Source organism: Ovis canadensis, chromosome 9, assembly GCF_042477335.2.
Source record: "Ovis canadensis isolate MfBH-ARS-UI-01 breed Bighorn chromosome 9, ARS-UI_OviCan_v2, whole genome shotgun sequence".
Classification (NCBI taxonomy): Eukaryota; Metazoa; Chordata; class Mammalia; order Artiodactyla; family Bovidae; genus Ovis; species Ovis canadensis.
This window is the reverse complement of record NC_091253.1, coordinates 93,055,689-93,076,058: the sequence shown is the minus strand read 5'-3', so window position 1 is coordinate 93,076,058 and position 20,370 is coordinate 93,055,689. Positions and strand designations below refer to the sequence as shown.

Below are 20,370 nucleotides of genomic sequence, written 5' to 3'. Positions count from 1 at the left end.
TCTGGAGACTAGAGGTCTGAGACAAGGTGTGAGGAGGACTGACTTCTTCAGAGACCTCTGGCTAACAGATGGCCGTCTGCTGCATGTGTTCTCACGTGGTCTTCCCCCGTTCTGCGTCTATCCAGATTTTCTCTTCTCAGAAGGACACCAGTCATATTGGGTTAAGACCCATGCTAATGACGTTGAAGACCCTGTCTCTAAATGATAGCCCCGCTTTGAGGTGCCCGGGCCTAGGACTTCATCATATGAATTCGGGAGGACCCAAGTCAGGGTCTTGAACCATCCTGGATGTGGAGTGGGCCCTAAATCCAGAAGAGATGACAGAGACACTCACGGAGGAGGAGGCAATGTGAAGAAGAGGGCAGAGACTGCAGCAAGGCCACCACAAGCAGCCAACGAATGCCAGGAGCTGCCAGGGGCCAGGATTCTCCCCTCACGGGCACCTTGATTACAGGTTTCTAGCCTCCAGAACTGTGTGCGAATACATTTCTGTTGTTTCAAGTCTCTGAGTCAGTGGTCATTTGTTATGGCTGCCCTCAGACACTAATGCACAAGGCAAATGGTAAAACTCAACAAGGACAAGCCAACTGTGCTGAATTCTAAGCAAGTTTCTGGAACAACAGCAGAGACTAACTCCACCCCCAAGATAAAGACAGCACAGGCCCAGAGCAGGCAGGCGTCCTCTCTGCCTCGCTGCAGTTTATGGACCTAAGTTTTATTTCTGTGAGTGTCTCAGTCCAAGGGGTTCTAGAAGTCTGGCCATAACGGAGTGCTCTACCCAGGTCTGTCTGGGTGAGCTCTGATAGATGCTGGGTCATCTTGCTGCATGAAATGGGAACTGTGTGTTTCTCTACGCACAGCCAGAATTCCACGTGAGGGCTAGAACTTGAATATGTATCCCCCTTGTGGAGTTTGGCTTTATCCCCTTGCCCTGTATTTTATCCCCTTGCCTTTGCATCTACTGATTCACAGGGAGATTTGGAGGGTTTCATGAGGAGAGGAATGGAAGTACCTATGTTATGCCTCTAAGGGGCTTGCCTTGGTAGACATTGTCCCCTGGGCAGGGAAGGAGGCGCATCAGAACGTGTGTCTAGCGTGGTAGCAGCTGCCATTTCTGCATCCTCACAAGCAACCAAGTCACCTTTGCAACCTGCATCTGCCCTTGTAAGAAAAGCATCTGCGTGCTGGAATGAAAGTGCATCTCACTAAATTCTGTGGTGGTTTGGTGTCTGAGGGCTTCCTTTGTGGCCCAGCTGGTAAAGAAGCTGCCTGCAATGAGGGAGACCTGGGTTCGATCCCTGGGTTGGAAAGATCTCCTGGAGAAGGGAAATGCCACCCACTCCAGTATTGTGGTCTGGAGAATTCCACGGGCTGTATAGTCCATGGGGTCGCAAAGAGTCGGACACGACTGAGCAACTTTCACTTTCACTTTGGTGTCTGAGCAGCCCTGCTTGGGACCCTTTCCCAGGCAAGTGGCAAATGAGCATAACACAGAGGACACCAGTCTCCCCTCACTGCGGGGGAACCCTCAAGCTGTCAGGGACTCCAGGACTGTTTGGCGTCAATGACAGGGAAACTCCAGTAGGGGGCGCCACTCAGTGAGAGCAGAGAACTTTATGAATGAGCCAGGAGTGAAAGAAGAGTCCTGTCTCCGAGTGGCAAGGAACTCCGCCCATGGCAAAGGTCATGAGGAAGGAGGCTTGGCATACGCAAAGGCGTGATCAAGCCTCAGGAAACCCCCTGTTCCCGAGCATCTACCCCCAAAACCAGAGTCTATCTACTTTACTGTTTCATGCTCTCGCCTACACCTCTAACTTTATGGGGGGCTGTTCCCCTCCGGTTCCCTCAGAGAAGGAGTAAACGTGCAGCTCCAAGTCAATAAAAATTCCTGGATGTGACAAGAGTGTTTCAACTTACGGACTCCTCTGAAGGTTATCTAGCCTGCCTGTATAGGTTTGTCCGGCCACATGTGATTGTTTACAGCCTCCCAACCTGAGAGGCACGAGATGTTTTAGACTTACTAAAGGCAAATTCTTTGGGGAAGTTAGAAATTATTAGTATAGTGGGTTGGTTAGGAATTGTATTGGTGAAGGGTTTTTCATTTGTTGTGCCAATAATTGCTGCTAATTCCCTGCCCTGGGTGTGACAAGGGTGTCTCAGGTCAAACCTCTCTGCTGGCAAACTAGCTTGTGTGACAGGATTATCCATACTCCTGCACTACTATCTCTCAACCAAAAACAGCACAGAGAGTCTGGAGTTTTTGAAAGTCTTAATTAGCATAGGGCTTTATCCTTAGGCACCTGGGAATATATTAATCTATGTATTTGGAATATAGAAAAGGAAATATAGTAGTTTTTAAGGTCAGCAATACTAGAGTTTTTGAGTTCATGAAATTTCTCTTTTGTAAAAGACCATTGTACTTTGTTATAAATCACTGTGTCCTTGCTATGTAAAAATGTAACTTTATCACTATCTTAAGACTAAATAGATCTTAAGGGGAACATTGGTGAAAGGATTTTCATTTGTTGGGCTGATGTTTGCTGCTAAATCTCCATATTCCCTGCTCTTATAATGAATATAACTAGCATATAGGAGAAATAAGTATTAACCTTTAAGATTAATCATGTTAACCTTGGGTTAAATAAATTCCTTTCTTGATTGTAACTCACTACATCCTCACCCTATAGGAATGCAACTTTATTTGGAGGGTGGTGCCTGGTTTAAGAAAAAACACCCTTGGAAAAAATAAGTTTTTGGTTATCAGAAAGAAAGGGTCGTAAAATGTCAGCAGGCCTCATGGCCAGAAGATGATGTAAAACCCGTAAGATTTTTTTTTATGTAAAGCACCTGACTTTGATAAAGGTCAGGACTGCTGACCCCCGCGTGACTCTGTATTCATCCCTATGTGTAACAAAAGGTATGTAAGCAAACCTAAAAATAAAGAAAGAGGGTCAGTTTCCAGAAAGACTGATTCCCCCATGTCGCTTCTTTCTTGCTCTCCGTTTTTCTGGTCGAATTCCCATCTGGTGCATGGGTACCCACCAAGCCTGCTAATTTTGCCTGGGCTTCTAAGATCGGACCGGGCGGTGGCGGGGGGCGGGGGGCGGGGGGGGGGCGGTCTCAGTACCTCCTCTCCTTCGGGAGAACGGGAAGACGCCTGCGGCCTACGTAGGTGGTGATTGGTATTCCATGTAAACCAAGTTATTCAGCCTCTCTGCTAATTTTCTAATCCCTCTCTATCTGTAATTAAATAAGCTATTTCCAAGGACGCCGACTCTGTCCCCACCTTCGAATCACCCTGGATCCACCGGGGCTGGACCCCGGCAGCTAGGAATAAGCAGCAGCCCAAACTGATTCAGAGGTACATACAGTATCTCTTGGGGCACTGAGAAATACTTTGGGGAGGTGGGGCTTTTATGAGAGGATAAAGTTCTGGTGTGAATACAAAGGTGTTGGAGGTAAGTGGGATTTCAGAATTAAAGTTGGCACTGCTGAGACTTGGAGACATGAGTCTCACAAGTTTCTGGCCTATACAAGACACCAAACAGGAGAATATAAATATACTAAAGAATAATTTAATATTTTAGTGAGCTAGACAGTAAGGCCCCAAAAGGCAGGGGCATTTTGGGGGGGGTACCCTTCTAGGCTATATATATTAGAATAGGCTCATTCTGTGTTGATTTATAAGAATTCCTGGTCCATTAAGTCCACAACTCAAGACTGTGAAATGTTGTTACAAAATAAATTATCACTTTTGGAGAGGCTGCACCCTTGAACAATTTGTTTTACCAGCAAGGACATCCTCACTAGTCTCCAAAAACAAATGCTGTCCTCCTCCCTAGTAAGGCAGGCCACCACTATGATGGCCCCCAGCAATCACCCCACCCCTGATAGGGATGTCTTGGTGTAACTTCCTCCTTTTGAGTGTGAGCTGGGCCTAGTGACTCATTTCTAATGAATACGGCAAAAGTTATGGGATGTCACTTCTGAGATTAGATTATGAAAAGACTGACTTTCATCTTACTTGCCATTTGTTTTGAACTCTCTCTCTCTCTTTCTGAATGTCCAGATCCTTAACTCAGAGAAACTGTGAGATAGTCAATGTTTGTTGTTTTAAGCTGCTAAATTTGGGGGCAGTTTGTTATGCATCATAGATGAACTGATACACTGAATGTTGGGCCCTACACAAAAATACTTGAGGTATCATCTACAGAGGTTTTCAAAGATCTTCTGCACAATGAGCTCAGCAGTAAGGAGTAATAGATAAGAGGTGTCCCAAATCCAGTGAAGTCATAGAACTCCCAGAAATCAATGTTCTAATAGTGGCTGTCCCTGCACAAAACTAAAGCTATCCTGGCATAGCACAAAGAAATGAAGCAGTTCAAGAACAGAAGGACAAAAACAGATAGAAACTGAACTTCATCTTTAAGCCCCATGAGCTTTTATCAGCTTTCTGCTGCTGCTGCCACTAAGTTGCTTCAGTCGTGTCTGACTCTGTGCGACCCCATAGATGGCAGCCCACCAGGCTTCCCCATCCCTGGGATTCTCCAGGCAAGAACGCTGGAGTGGGTTGCCATTGCCTAGAGAGGGTCGATTGCAGGGTATCTGATATGGAGTGTGAATGTTTGTTTAAATTATTTAGCAAATTTGATGGGATTACATCTGTCACTGACTTTTTTGGAAGGCAAATAGGAATCTATGGTGAAACTGTGCAGATGAGATAACCTTACACATTTATACGGGATGCTGGTGCAAGGGGTTATGGTGCTCATGGCAGGTGTGGGGGTGTAGCCTCAGCAGCAGCAACAGCAGTAGCAGTAATGGTAGCGGCAGTAACAGTGCTATGAGTAGGGGTGGTAGTTAGAAAACTCCGATTTTAGAACCCTTCTCAGACACTCCTTGAACTGAAATACTGTACCTGTGTGAGTCCCCAAATGCATTCTACCCCTATGCTGTGTTGGGCAGGGACAGCCGATCCCATCAGGTTTACCTGCCCACCATTTACCCACCAGGGAGGAGAAAGGGATTACAGAGTTAAAGAAGACAGACACACACTTTCTTACCTATTTGTTCATTCTCCTGGACCTCAAGTACAGTCACTGGAGATGAACACGTAGGTGGATTATCATTAATGTCTTTCACTTTCACTTGAATTTCCAGTGGTTTTGAGAGTGGTTTTCCCTGCTCATCCTTTGCAACCGCATAAAAAACATACTACAACAAGATCAGAGGTAAAACATGACTCCATCATCATCCGCTTTAAAAGGCAGAGAAAACAACTATTTCAAGACTATTTCATTTATCCCCTTATTTTCAATTCATTTAGAACTGGGAAATGAGAAAATATAAAATGGATCAAATTTGTGGGGTTATTTTCCATGTCTTTGAGAGCAATAAGGCACTGAGGTTCAGAACACAGTTCTGGGGGTTTGGTGGCGGTGGTGCAGGTGTTCAGTAAAATCCTTTCTGCTCTCAGATCTCCATGGGCACAGGATCTCGTCTTGTCACCTGTGAACCTCCTCTTAGTTTTACTCACTGCATCCTTTTCTTCTCGGTCCAAGGGCTGAGTCACGTAAATATCTCCTTCCTGGTCGATGGAAAATGGAAATCGTGGTGTGTTCTCCTTGTCCAGTAAGGAGTATAGAGCACCTGGATCATTCCACTGCACCTACAGGGCCCAGAGCAAAATGTGAGGGAAGACAGACCCGGACGGAGAGAATTGGAAAGGAAATAAACAATCTTCTAGCTCTCCGTTTGAAATTTCTGATGACCTTGTTTGGATGTCTGTGGTTTCTTATAACTGCTAAATCACATTTTTCATTTTCAACCTAAAATAATCCCTCCCCCTTTTTTCCTTTTCACTGTTGTAGTGTTCCAAATAAGCACATAGCAATTCTTTGTGAACCCTCTAAAGAGTCTATAGGTTGTTCATTTGGAAGCCTGGTTGTGAAGACTTCCTGTCATGAAACACCAATTTGAGAAACAAGAAGCACTTAGTATCTGGCATTATGTGAGGACCAAGCCATGATGAACGACAGGCTCCCAAAACTCCCCAGTAAAGATAGGAGACACTTTCAATTCTTCACCATGCTGTTATTTAAAACAAGTGATACATAAATAAAGAACATCTCTCCATTAAATATTTACTCTCATAGACTTTAGGGATAAGAATATTTGCCAACTCCCAGTGTTGTTTTGTAAATAACTTTGCAAAAAAAAAAAATCTATAAACTCAATAGTAAGTCCTGTCTACTTGCTACAGACAGAGCCTAGCCTATAGGATAATCTACTTATTACTAATAATAACACTTATTGAGGGTTGTGCCCCATTGCAGACATAATACTAAACACTTTAAAGTATCTCATTAAATCTGCAAACAGTCCCATGAGGTAGAGACTATTGTTATCCGCACCTTATAAATGGGGAAATTAGCACACAGAATGTTTAAATGACTTGCCCAAAGTCCTACACTTGGGTTTACACTTAGGTCCTACACTAAATGTAGTGTAGAAATTTCTACACTAAACTATTTTCTCAAAGACAACTTGGGAAGGGTATCAAGGAGCCACCACTGTCCTTTTCTAGTTATTTAAGCTCCAGGCCAAAGATTATGTTCTTGGTTGTAAGCAAGCTCCCATTACGCCCTACAAATTCAGCCCAAATGCTTCCATCTTGTCCCCCTCCACTTCTTCTTCCCCAGTTTGAAGACACACTGAGTACTTTTCCCAGGCCTGGGTATTAGCTATGGCTCTTTATATTTTCTTTTCTTTGACAGTGCTATGAAAAAATAAGTATATGCAATTTTCTAACATTTATAAATCCTTATGAAGGCAACCTGAATAATAAATAGGAAGACTTTCATAAAAGAACCAAACTGAAATTTTTGGGGAAATGAGTCCTGATATACTTTCTTATCTGGTAAAGCAGAATACTTCTTGCTTTCATTTTTTTTTCTTCTGAAGGTGAAATTCATTAATTCAACATTCAATAAATGGGAAGCTGCTATATAACACAGGGAGCCCAGCCTGGCACTCTGTGAAGGCTGGGACTGGGGGGAGGGGGACGGCGGTGAGAGAGGGCTTCAGAGGGAAGGGATATATATACAGTTATGACTGATTCTCATTGTTGTATGGCAGAAAAAAAACACAACATTGTAAAGCAATTATCCTCCAATTAAATAAATAAGTAAATTTGTAAAAGGAGGAGAAACATTTTTCACATTAAAAAACTTCAATAAATAAAAATCTTAAGTTAGATGATAGGTACAGTGGGATGGGCCATTCCAGGACCCCTTAACAACAGCAGTACCATTTGAAAAAAAAAAAAAATAGGAGTACTAGAGACTAGAACTGCCTTATAACATTAATCCGTTTTATCTACTTTCACAGATACTAATCAACTTCTGTCATACCCCAAAGAGCTGTCATTATCCCCATTTTATTGGTGAGAAGTTGCCTCAACTTCTCATAAACAACAAATGACTTGTTTATGCTTCCCTGGTGGCTCAGATGGTAAAGAGTCTGCCTGCAGTGTGGGAGACCTGGGTTCAATCCCTGGGTTGGGAAGATCCTCTGGAGAAGGAAATGGAGATCCACTCCAGTATCCTTGCCTAGAAAACCCCCTTCGGAGAGCCTGGCAGGCTATAGTCCATGGGGTAGCAAAGAGTAGAAAACGACTTTCACTTTCTTTGTTTATGATCAGTCCTTGAGATAACAGAGCAAGAATGTGGTTTTGCTTATCTGCTTCCAAATCCAGTGATCTTCCACTGACTCACAGCTTTTTGCGTCAAAAAATCTCCTGATTTCCCAGAAAAGATCAGATCTGGGTGGGCCCTGGAGTGGATTTCCAGGAATTAAAGCAGGAAGAGAAGGCTTAGAGTGAGACACAGGTAGGACCAGGGGAGGGTCTGAATGGAGAGGGGAGGTACCTACAGGGGATGGCTTTGGGAAGGGGGTGGGCTCCAAAGGTAAAAGCTGTCTCCTCAGCTCTTACTCTTGGCCAGTCCTGTCTCTGCCCCTCAGCCTATGATGGGGCGCATCTTTCACATCAAGATTTTCCCCACCGGGATAAGAAGCAATTTGCAGTCTCAAATTCAAATCATGCACATGTACCATATACAACTCAGCCATATCCTACACTATAGACAAGAAAAAGAAAATAGCGTTATCTACTTAGAAAATGAAGGTGAGTAAAGTTCTCTTTTAAAACTCAAATATATGTAAGTTGGGCTTCCCTAGTAGCTCAGATGATAAAGAATCTGTATGCCATGCAGGAAACTTGGATTTGATCTCTGGGTCTGGAAGATAACCCCACGGAAGGAAATGGCGACCTGCTCCACTACTCTTGCCTGGAGAATCCCATGGACAGAGGAGCCTGATGGGCTACAGTCCACAGGGTCACAAAGAGTCAGACATGACTGAAGTGACTTAGCACCCATGAATCTAAGTTGGTACAGTCCAGAGTTCACCCATGAAGGCAAACTCCAGAGACTTGGGGCCAGAGATTTTGTTTATTTAGTTTGCTTTATAATGACACTATGCAAAAACATCAGTGAAGACCACGAGGGTGGGCCCCTACAATGTGAGTGTATTGATTGGGCAGGCTGTTAGCATTCCTTGGGCACTACCTGAGTGATTTTAAAGGGGTAAGGTTTAGTCGAGTTTTCTTCAATCTCCACAGGTTCTGGCGGTTTCCAAATATTCTCCTTCACCGTAATATCCACAGGTACACTGTTACTAAAGGAATGCTCAGTCAGGCCTCCCATGTCTGCCACTGAGACCACCAGCTTGTAGTGAGGATTCTTCAAAGGATCCAATTCCTGGGACCCTATGGGAAGTAGGAGAGAAGAGGAAAGGAAATGTCTCTGAAGATGACATGGATCTAGGTGGTTTGTATTGATTCAGAGAGTCCCATGAGGGCATCACTTAACTCACCTTGTGGAGTAAGTGAAATTCCTCCCGTTTGGTTGTTGATCTGAAAGTACATGACATTGTTGACCTTGGGAAGCTGCATGAGAATCTGATAAATAAGTTGGCCATTGAGTGTGGCTGGATCATCCAAGTCTGTAGCGTTGACATACATAAAGGGCTTTCCTGTTTAACAAAATGTACCCAGAAAAAAAAAAGATATTTAGATATTAAAAAAAGATATTAAAAGATATTAAACCAACAATAGACACATTTGCCTTCCAAGGGGCAGAAATAGAGTGGAGGAATGTGCCATAATTCATATTAGTGTGGAATAAATCTTTATTCTGCTACTTTTTCCTAGGATGAAGTTCCTTAAAGTATGGTCCAGGAACCTCTGGGGGTCTTTGAGACTGTTTTTAAGGTCATATATGTATAAAAGACCCACCCAAATCACAAGATAAATCTATGCATTTTAGCATAAAGGAGTACCAAAAAAAACATTGATACAGTTTCAGATTCCACATTGCAATCAACAATAAACCATCCCTTGCTGAGTTTTGTCTAGTATCAAAGACTATTCACAGTTATCTGAAAACACTGTTACAATACTCCTTTTTTCAACTACATGTCTGCCTAAGACAGTTTTTCTTTAAATGTTTCAACCAAAACAGCTTATGGCCACAAAATGAATGCAAAAACAGACATAAGAATCCAATTGTTCTCAACTAATCCAAACATTAAAGGATGTGCAAAGACTAAAACAATGCCATTTTCTTAATAATTCCTTCTATCTTTGAAAATACAGTTCTTTTAATTAAAATATGATAAATACTTTAGATCAATTACTAAATAATTTTTCAATTTCTCAGTTTTAATTTCAAATATGATAAATATTGGTAGATATAACCAGTGATATAGTGGAGCCAACTTGTACAACCCAGTTGAATTTCCAGAAATTCTGTGAGTCAATTATTAACACCATTGGTTGTTTAAAATGGGTTATGGTAGGAGTACTTATACCACAGAAATTGACGAATGCTACAAATCAGAGGTTTTTTTCTGCCCCCCTAAATAGACAGCTATTAAAATTTGCCAGCATACCACTGGATATAAGCCATATATCCTTGAAAAATTTCCTTGGAGCCTGTAATAGTTTTTAGGAGAATACAAGGGCCCTAAGACCAAAAAGTTTGAGAACCACTGGACTAGAAATTCTTATTGGTGAAAAATAAGACCTGCAAGATTATTACTTAACACAGTTCAGCAGTGAACCTTTGGTATGCAACCTCAGGGACAGAGACACATGAAATTACTCCACATAATATGGTGAAAGGAATACTCTTCCTGAGTTATTGGAAGTGGGCATTGAAAAATGAGAGAAAACATTAAATAACACAGAAGGAAGCTTGAGAGTGAGTCGATGGAAATGGCCAAGAGTCTTTCTGAGAACTCAAAGTCTAATATTCATGTTTATTTTATGCACTGTTATGACAAGATGCTTCTTCATTTCTCTAAATCTTTAGTAAAGCCTACCACACACACCGTGATTGCAGCCATGAAATTAAAAGACACTTGCTCCTTGGAGGAGAGTTATGGCCAACCTAGAGAGCATATTCAAAAGCAGAGACATTGTCGACTAAGGTCCGTCTAGTCAAGGCTATGGTTTTTCCTGTGGTCATGTATGGACGTGAGAGTTGGACTGTGAAGAAGGCTGAGTGCCGAAGAATTGATGCTTTTGAACTGTGGTGTTGGAGAAGAATCTTGAGAGTCCCTTGGACTGCAAGGAGAATCCCTTGGACTGCAAGGAGATCCAACCAGTCCATTCTAAAGGAGATCAGCCCTGGGATTTCTTTGGAAGGAATGATGCTAAAGCTGAAACTCCAGTACTTTGGCCACCTCATGCGAAGAGCTGACTCATTGGAAAAGACTCTGATGCTGGGAGGGATTGGGGGCAGGAGGAGAAGGGGACAACCCAGGATGAGATGGCTGGATGGCATCACGGACTTGATGGACGTGAGTCTGAGTGAACTCCGGGAGTTGGTGATGGACAGGGAGGCCTGTCCATCATGGGGTCACAAAGAGTCGGACACGACTGAGCGACTGAACTGAACTGAACCACACACATCTAGGCTTTGATGAGGGGATTTCCTGGAGATGAAAGGTAAGAGAATTGTGAAAGGATGAGCCTAGCTAGGAGTTGCAAGTAAGAGAAGAAAAAGAACTGGGAGCCAGCAATGACCATGAGAATGTGGAATTTTCTGGGAGGGTGTGGGAAAGTAAGCTTACCCTTCCAGAGTGTTCTAGAGCTGTGTGTGTTAATTGCTCAGTCATGTCCTACTCTTGACAACAACATGGACTATAGCCACCAGGCTCCTCTGACCATGGAATTCTCCAGGCAAGAATACTGGAGTGCGTTGCCGTTCTCTTCTTCAGGGGATCTTCCCCACCCAGGGATTGAACCCAGGCCTCCCACATGGCAGGCAGAGTCTTTACCGTCTGAGCCACCAGGGAAGCCCCTCTAGAGCTGTGAGGTATTCTAAAATCTCATCCTAAGATAGTGGTCCTTGACTGGGCGTGATTTTGCCCCCAAGAGATATTTGACAATGTCTGAAGACATCTAGGCTATCAAAGCTTGGAAGGGAAGTGTTGCTCCTGGCATCTGATGTGTAGATAGATGTCAGGGAAGCTGCTAACATCCTATCATGCACAGAACAGCAGCCCCTGACCAAAAAAAAAAAGAAAAACAACAACACAAAAAAGAATTATGGAGCCTAAGATGTCAGTAGTGCCAAGGGTGAGAAATTGTACCCTAGAGCAATGGGGATAATAAAACAAATCCCAGAGGATTGCTGTGAAATTTAAATAAGATAAATAAAATTAAATAAGATAGTAAGCGCTTAATGAATGATAGCTATAGCTGTTAACCACACAAATGTGCCATTCTGCCAAATATCTCCAGGCTCCTGCGTATTACCTGGGCGAGAATTCTGCCTTACTGAGCCTTCATAATGTTGCTGGAGAAACACAGGTCGGTTGTCGTTGATGTCCTTCACTTCGATGGTGACAGGGACCGGGCCCTCCACTGTATTGCCCTGAGCATCCAGGGCTGAGACCTGATGTTGACAGGAAAAGGAAAGCTTCTTGGTGAGTCTGAACCTCATATCATACACCCAAAAGTCACTTGAGGGAAATTAGAGCCCAAAGAATCAATGGTCTGATAACTACAGGGGAGAAAGACACCCATAAAAGCCCAAATTGGGGGCTGCTAAAATAGAGGCCCTATCAGTTAAGCCAAACTAATCATGACTGTGTTTTCCAGCAGTGGGATATGCTGGACACTGGACATGCTCTTTTCTAAATAGCTAGAATCAGTGAAATAAGAACACTTTGACCCTTTAGGGTATGGAAATGTCATGAGCGGCTGCAGAGGCACTTTAGTGGTCAGTCTGCATGTTTACCAACAGAAAGCTTTTGGCCTGCTCTTTACCCACAATTAGCTCTCTACCATTTCTGTGTATTCAGACACAAAGCACAAAACCTAAGGGAGAAAGAGAGGGAAGAGGTCTCTTTAGTCAGACTACGCATTGGTCATCTGTTACTTCTGCTTCTTGCAAGGCCCAAAGGTGGGCCATCTAGCACCAATGCTGCCTTCTTTGTGGAGCCAGAGTCCACCCAACAGCCAGGGCGAGACACCAGTGAAACGTCAAAGAAGTGTTGAACAGTTTTGATCCAGGTGCCTAAGTAGGGCCTTACTTGGATGAGTGATCCATCTGAGAGCCTTGGCAATATAACTTGGGTTACCTGGTCAAAAAGCCTAAAAACAGGGATATCTTTACCAAATCACTCTCTAGTTGGTTAAAAAAAAAAATGTGGACAAACAAGATTGGCAAATACATCATTAGGGTCAAGAGAGTGGAAACGGGATTCTGTGCTGGGAAGGAGTATGCCAGTGGCATCTCTGGCGCTCAGAGATTGGAGCTGGTGTCCATGGCCTGGCGTCGATTCACCTGGAGTCTGTGAACAGCTCTTGTTTCCCTGTCCAGGCTTTTGTTGTGATATAGAAGTCCATCAGGTTGTATCTGAAATATGCCATCTGTCTCCCCCGTTAGTTTGAAAGTCACAGCAGGAGGATTGGCCTTAAACTGGGAAAAAGCAAAAATTAGATTAAGTCATTAGGAAGAGCAATGTTGTAGAATTTGTTGAAAGTCACCAATTTCAGGTAACATTTTTATTTGCACAATCACCAAAATAAGAATTTCTAAGCTTTTAAAGGGATACATTCTAAAAGTCTGCTTTAATGTTAACTAACATTCAAACTACATGTCTCTCAAGAAACAATAAATGACATAATTTAATATATTTACAAAAATCAATTGATACTTTACATTACAGCTAGAGTTAGATGAGATTTTTTCTGGGAATATCTGAGAGCTATGTTACTACTAGCTTCTTAGAAACATTAAGAACTATAGTTTCATTGCTAGGTTGAAAAAGATGGCATTTAGTACTTCTAAAAACTGTGACAAAGATTAAGAGATGTTTTAATGTTAGGGGAAACAACTTTAAAGTGGCTTTATTTGATAATATTCTGTATGAAAATCTCACTTTTTCAGAAATGAAGAAAATGTCAATGATCACCCATGGGATAGCTATAGTACTTTTAAGACCACAGAAGAGAAAATTCACGTAAAATAAAGCAAACAGAAAAGTCATTCAACCTCATTAACAATTTTAATATATTTTTCTATATTCACAAGTCAAACATTAATAATAGCCAATGTTGTAAAAGCTCTTATAAAGAATGGAAAGAGGCACATATATTATTAATGAAAATATAACTTAGCATAATCCTTTTGGAAATAACTTGAGGCACAAAATGTTTATAGCCTTTAATAGCAAATGTTGCTAAACAGAATTTATCTTAAGGAAATATTTTTTAAACAATAAGTGGCATGTGCTCCACAAAAAAAGAAGCCACCGCAATGACAAGCCCGCTCATGGCAATAAAGAGTTAGCCCCTGCTCATCACAGCTGGAGAAAGCCCATATGCAGCAATGAAGACCCAGAGCAGCCATAAATAAATAAAAAATTATTTTTTACAAAAACTAAATAAATGATGACTAAACTAGCCCAAAGCAAGCAGAATGAAATATAAAGTGGAAATTAATGAAATGGAGAATACAAAAGCAAAGGAGAAAATCAACAAAACCAAAAGTTGATTAAAAAAAAAAAAGATCAATACAATGAACAAATCTTCAACTGAACTTATCTCAACCAGTTCAATCCCTGGTTGAGGAACTAAGAACCTGCAAGCCACACATGGCACAACCAAAAAAAAAAAAAAAAAAAAGAGGGAACATCACTACCAAACTTACAGAGATTAAAAAATCTAAATAGAATACTATGAGCAATCGTTTTCTCACAAATCAGACAACCTAGGTGAAATGGATAAATTCTTAGACAAAAACTACCAAAATTGACTATGCCAAAGCCTTTGACTGTGTGGGTCACCACAAACTGTGGAAAATTCTTCAAGAGATGGGACTACCAGACTATCTGACCGGTCTCCTGAGAAATCTGTATGCAGGTCAAGAAGCAACAGTTAGAATTGGACATGGAAAACAGGCTGGTTCCATATTGGGAAAGGAGTCCGTCAAGGCTGTATGTTGTCACCTTGCTCATTTAACCTACATGCAGAGTACATCATGAGAAATGCTGGACCGGATGAAGCACAAGCTGGAATCAAGATTGCTGGGAGAAAGATCAATGACCTCAGATATGAAAATGACACCACCCTTATGGCAGAAAGTGAAGAAGGACTAAAGAGCCTCCGTGAAAGTGAAAGAGGAGAGTGAAAAAGCTGGCTTAAAGCTCAACATTCAGAAAACGAAGATCATGGCATCTGGTCCCATCACTTCATGGCAAATAGATGAGGAAACAGTGGAAACTGTGACAGACTTTATTTTGGGGGGGGCTCCAAAATCACTGCAGATGATGACTCCAACCATGAAATTAAAAGACGCTTGCTGCTTGGAAGAAAAGCTATGACCAACCTAAACAGCATACACAAAAGCAGAGACATTACTTTGCCAACAAAGGTCCATCTAGTCAAAGCTATGTTTTTTCCAGTAGTCATGTATAGATGTGAGAGTTGGACTATAAAGAAAGCTGAGGGTCGAAGAATTGATGCTTTTGAACTGTGGTGTTGGAGAAGACTCTTGAAGAGTCCCTTGGACTGCAAGGAGATGCAACCAGTCCATCCTAAAGGAAATCAGTCCTGAATAGCCATTGGAAGGACTGATGCTGAAGCTGAAACTCCAATACTTTGGCCACTAAATGAGAAAAACTGACTCATTTGAAAATACCTTGATGCTGGGAAAGATTGAAGGCGGGAGGAGAAGGGAGTGACAGAGGATAATATGGTTGGATGGCGTCACAGACTCAATCGACACGAGTTTGAGTAAATCCCAGGAGGTGGTGATGGACAGGGAGGCCTGACGTGCTGCAGTCCATGGAGTCACAAGAGTCGGACACGACTGAGCAACTGAACTCAGCTGAACTGAACCAAAATTGACAAAAGAATAAAAGAACTATAGTAAGTAAAAAGATTGAGCTAATAATTTTAAAAATTCCCACAAAGGAAAGTCCAGGTCTAGATAACTTCACTGGTGAATTCTGCCTAACAATGAGAGAATTAACACCAAAGTTTTACAAATACTTCCAAAAAAAAAAAAAAAAAAGAGTATGGAACACTTCCTAACTTATTCTATGAGGCCAGTATCATCCTTATATATAAATGAGAAAAAATGCAATAAAACTACAGAGCAATATCTCTTATAAATACAGATGTAAAAATTTTCAACAAAATACTAGCAAACTGAATCTAGCAACTATAAAAAATTATATATCATGACCAAGTGGTATTTATCCCAGAATACAAGGCTGGTTCAAGCTACAAAAATCAATTAATTTAATACTCCACATTAATAGAATTAAGGACAAAACCAGACGAGTATCTCAATAGAGGCAGAAAATCATTCCACAAAATCCAATATCCTTTCATGATGAAAAATATGCAACAGTTCAGGAGTAGAAGGTAAATTCCTCAACCTGGTAAAGGATATATAAGAAAAACCCACAGTTAATATTAATATTATACTTAGTGGTGAAAGACTGAAAGCTTTCCCCGTATGATCAGGAACAAGGAAATGAAGCCCAGTGTTGCCACTTCTATATAGTAAGTCCCCTTCAAGTTGCGAGCGCTCAGAGATTCGAAAATGCATCTCCATGTCTTAAGTTAGTTCACTTATCTGGCGCACGTTGTCACGTGTGTGCGTCCTCTATAAGTGGTTGTGCTTTTGTGGACTTTACAGTTCTGTAGAGGATGGGCTTCTCAGGTGGCTCGATGGTGAAAAGAATCTGCCTTCCAATGTAGGAGACATAGGAGATGCTAGGTCAAGCCCTGGGCTGGGAAGATCCCCTGGAGGAGGAAATAGCAACCCACTCCAGTGTTCTTGCCTGGAGAATGCCATGGACAGAAGAGCCTGGTGGGCTCCAGTCCATGCGGTCGCAAAGAGGCAGATATGACTGAGCATGCACGCATTGTATAGAATGTAGTAGTATAATGTATTAATTTCAAGCCCAAGATATCATCTACAATGAGAAAAAAAGAGGCCCTACCCAGACATCACTGGATCATTTTATCAAAAGGGTAGAGTTGAATGCAGCAAGGAGCCAGAACCTGTGCTATCAGCATCAGGTGGGAGTGAAATTGCAGCTCGCCCTCTGTCTCCTATTGCTGACACTCCTTCAGCTCTGTCGTCTGCCACCTCCTCTCCCTCTTCAGGTCAGTAACTCTTCTTGCCTATTCACTCTGTACCAGCCCCTGTATGCCAGGTGCTGTCCTGTATTTTCAAGGTACTATTCTGTAAGGCTAAAAATGTTTTCATTTTTTATGTTTGTTTTTTGCATATTATCTGTGTGAAAAGTATTATAAACCAATTATAATGTGGTACTCTATAGCCAATTGTTGGGTAACTAGTCTAACTCTGTTGGACTTATGAACAAATTGGACTTTAAGAACGCATTCTCGGAACAGAACTCATTCACATGTAGGGGACTTCCTGTCTAATATTGTACTTGAGATCTTAGGCAAGAAAAGAAATAAAAGTCATCCAGATTGGAAAATAAAAGTACCTCTATTCACAGAAGACATGATCTTTTATATGGAAAATCTTAAGGAATCTACAAAGAATTTTACAGCAAATAAACAAGTACAATGAGGCTGCAGGACAAAAGATTAATATACAGAAATCAATACTATTTCTATACACTAGCAAAAAATAGATCTTAAAGTGATGTTATGAAAACAACCCCATACACAATAAGATTAAAAAGAATAACATACTTCAAAATAAATTTAACCTGAGAAATACAAGAAAATCTGAATTTTTAATCTGAAAACTATAAAACATTATTGAAAGAAATTAAAGATCTAAATAAATGGAAAACACCCCATCCTTAAAACCTGAAAAACAAGATTTTTAAGATAGTAATATTCCCCAAGTTGAGATACTGATTCAACACAATCTCTATCAAAATTACCTTTGTCTTATTTGTAGAATTAACAGGATGATCCTAAAATTTAGGTTTAAATGTAAAAGACCCAAAATAACCAAAACAATCTTGAAAAAGAAGAACCAAGTTAGGGGACCTAGCACTGCCTAATTTCAAACTTTACTACAAAGCTACAATATTATAGAACTGTATAAGAATTTCTTTCTTTCTTTTTTGGAGGATATGTTAATAACCTAAGGATCAACCTCATGGGCCAATAAGCTTATGGCACTGCATAAGGATAGACATATAGATCAGTGGACTCAAAATCAGGAGTACAGAAGTAAACTTTTGTATTTATTGTCAAATTAATTTCCAACAAAGGTGTTTAGATAATTCAAGGGGGAAAAAATAGTGTTTTCAGCAAATGATGCTTGAACAACTGGATCCTCACATGCAAAAGAAAATGAAGTTAGATCCCTACCTTGTACCATGCACGGAACAACTAAAAATAGATCAAAGGCCTAAATGTTAAAACTATAAGACTTTAAGAAGAAAACACAGGCATAAAACCTTATGACTCTTGATGAGGCAATAGTTTTTTAGATATTATATCAACAGCACAAACAGAAAATAAAATAAATAAATTGAACTTCAAAATCAAAAGCTTTTGTGCTTCAAATGACATTACCAAGAAACTGAAAAGACAATCTACGGCATGTGAGAAAGTATTTGCAAATTATGTGTATGATAAGGAACTTTATGCAGAATATATAAACAGCTCTTACAATAAAAAGACATAATACAATTTTAAAATAGGCAAAGGATTTGAAGAGACATTTCTCCAAAGAACAGATACAAATAGTACATAAGTACATTAAAAGATATTAACATTAATCATTAGGAAACCCAAACCACAAAGAAACCACTCTATCCACTAGAATAGCTTTAATTACAATTTTTTTAAAAATGGTAACAAGCGTTGTCAAGGATGTAGAGATATCACAACACTTATACAATGCTGGTGGGAATGTAACACAGTTCAGTTGTTTTGCAGACCAATTTTACAGTTATTCAAAAGGCTAAATATTAAATTTATCATGACTCAGAAATTTTACTCTTAGGTATATATCCAAGAGAATGGAAAACATATGTCCTCACAAAAAATTGTACATGAATGTCCATAATTCCATTACTTTGTAATAGCCATAAATGTCCATCAAATGATAAATGGATATTCGAAAGGTAGCATATTCACACAATGGAATATTATTCAGCTATGAAAAAGGAGTAGAGTACTAATAGCTGCTACAATATGGATGAACCTTGAAAATATTCTAAGTAAAAGAAACTATACACAAAAGGCCACATGTTATATGACTTCATTTTTATGAGGTGTCTGTAAAGGCAAATCTATAGAGACTGAAAACAAATCAGTGTTTGCCAGGGGTTGGGAGGAGAGGAAAGAGTGACTGCCAGTGGGTATAGGGTTTCTTTGAAAGTGAAAGTGTTCTGGGATCAGACAGTGGTGATGGTTGCATATTTTTATGATACATTAAAAACCAAAGAATTGGCCATTTTAAAAGGGCAAATCTTAAGATATGTGAGTTACATCTCATACATTACAAAGAGAAAAGGCAAAAAATGACCTATTTCAGAAATGTATCATACAATTCTTTCCTCTGGAAGCCCCTGAGAGTACAGAGCTGGGGATGGTTGCAAATCTTCAGTGAAAGAAATCTGTAGATGTGTAGTTCCTGCCTTCCTTCCTTTTGTTTGTTTGCTTCTTTCTTTTTTGGAGGATATGTTAATAATGCAAGGGTCAACCTCATGGGGCAATAAGCTTGTTTTGTGCCTCCCTGACTTCAGGTAAGAAGTTCTTCAAGTGGTACAGATGAGGGGACTCCATGCTACCCTGGAATAAAGAGCTCAGAGAGCATCTTACCAAGGCTGAGTTTCCCACATCACCTCCACATCCAAAGATGGAGAGAGAATGAAATGCTTTTTTTTTTTTTTCTGAGATGTCAGATTTTATTTTTTGCCATGTAACCTACTTTTTAATTTAAATTGAAGCACAATATTACATGGGCTTCCCTGGTGGCTCAGATGGTAAAGAATTCGCCTGCAATGCAGGAGACCTGGGTTCGATCCCTAGGTTAGGAAGATCCCCTGGAGGAGGGTATGGCAACCCACTCCAGTATTCTTGCCTGGAGAATCCCTATGGACAGAGAAGCTGGGAGGACTAGTCCATGGGGTCACAGAGAGCCGGACAAGACTGAGCAACTAAGCACAGCAGAGCACAGCACACAATATTATACAAATTATAGGGGTGCAGCAAAGTAATTCACAAGGTCTAAATTATATTCCACTAATAGTTACTACAAAATACAGGTCATATTCCCTGTGTTGTACAGTATATACTTGTAGATTATTTGCTGTTGTTCAGTTGTTAAGTCATGTCCAGCTCTTTAAGATTCCATGAACTGCAGCACACCAGGCTTTCCTGTCCTTCACTACCTCCTGGAGTTTGCTCAAACTCATCTCCATTGAGTCAATGATGCCATCCAACCATCTCATCCTCTGTCATCCCCTTCTCCTCCTCCCGCCTTCAATCTTTCCCAGCATCAGGGTCTTTTCCAATAAGTCAGGTCTTTGCATCAGGTGGCCAAAGTATTGGAGTGTCAGCTTCAACATCAGTCCTTCTAAGGAATATTCAGGGTTGATTTCCTTTAGGATTGATTGGTTTGACCCACTTGCTGTTCAAGGGAGTTTTATACATAATAGTTTGTACCTCTTAATCCCCTACCTCTATCTTGGCCCCTCCTCTTCCCCCAACCTGTCACTGATAACCACTAGCTTGTTCTCTGTGAGAACTTTCTGTTCTCTGAGTCTTTTATGTTGTAG

The 20,370-nt window shown here is 40.9% G+C and overlaps 1 protein-coding gene across 5 annotated transcripts in view; it reads right to left on the bottom strand.

Annotated features, from left to right (window-relative positions):
* CDH17 (cadherin 17) overlaps positions 1–20,370 on the bottom strand; it is an 85,559-nt gene that overhangs the window by 35,342 nt on the left and 29,847 nt on the right. For 4 of the 5 annotated variants that reach the window (XM_069601173.1, XM_069601170.1, XM_069601171.1 and 1 more), the window contains 6 exons: positions 12,918–13,052; positions 11,885–12,023; positions 8,935–9,093; positions 8,628–8,827; positions 5,537–5,668; positions 5,064–5,214 (listed from right to left, as the gene is read on the bottom strand). In XM_069601173.1, coding sequence (XP_069457274.1) covers positions 5,064–5,214; positions 5,537–5,668; positions 8,628–8,827; positions 8,935–9,093; positions 11,885–12,023; positions 12,918–13,052 — 916 coding nt within the window. Of the gene's footprint in view, positions 1–5,063; positions 5,215–5,536; positions 5,669–8,627; positions 8,828–8,934; positions 9,094–11,884; positions 12,024–12,917; positions 13,053–20,370 lie in introns of those variants that run through there. The other variant, XM_069601175.1, reaches the window with a different exon arrangement.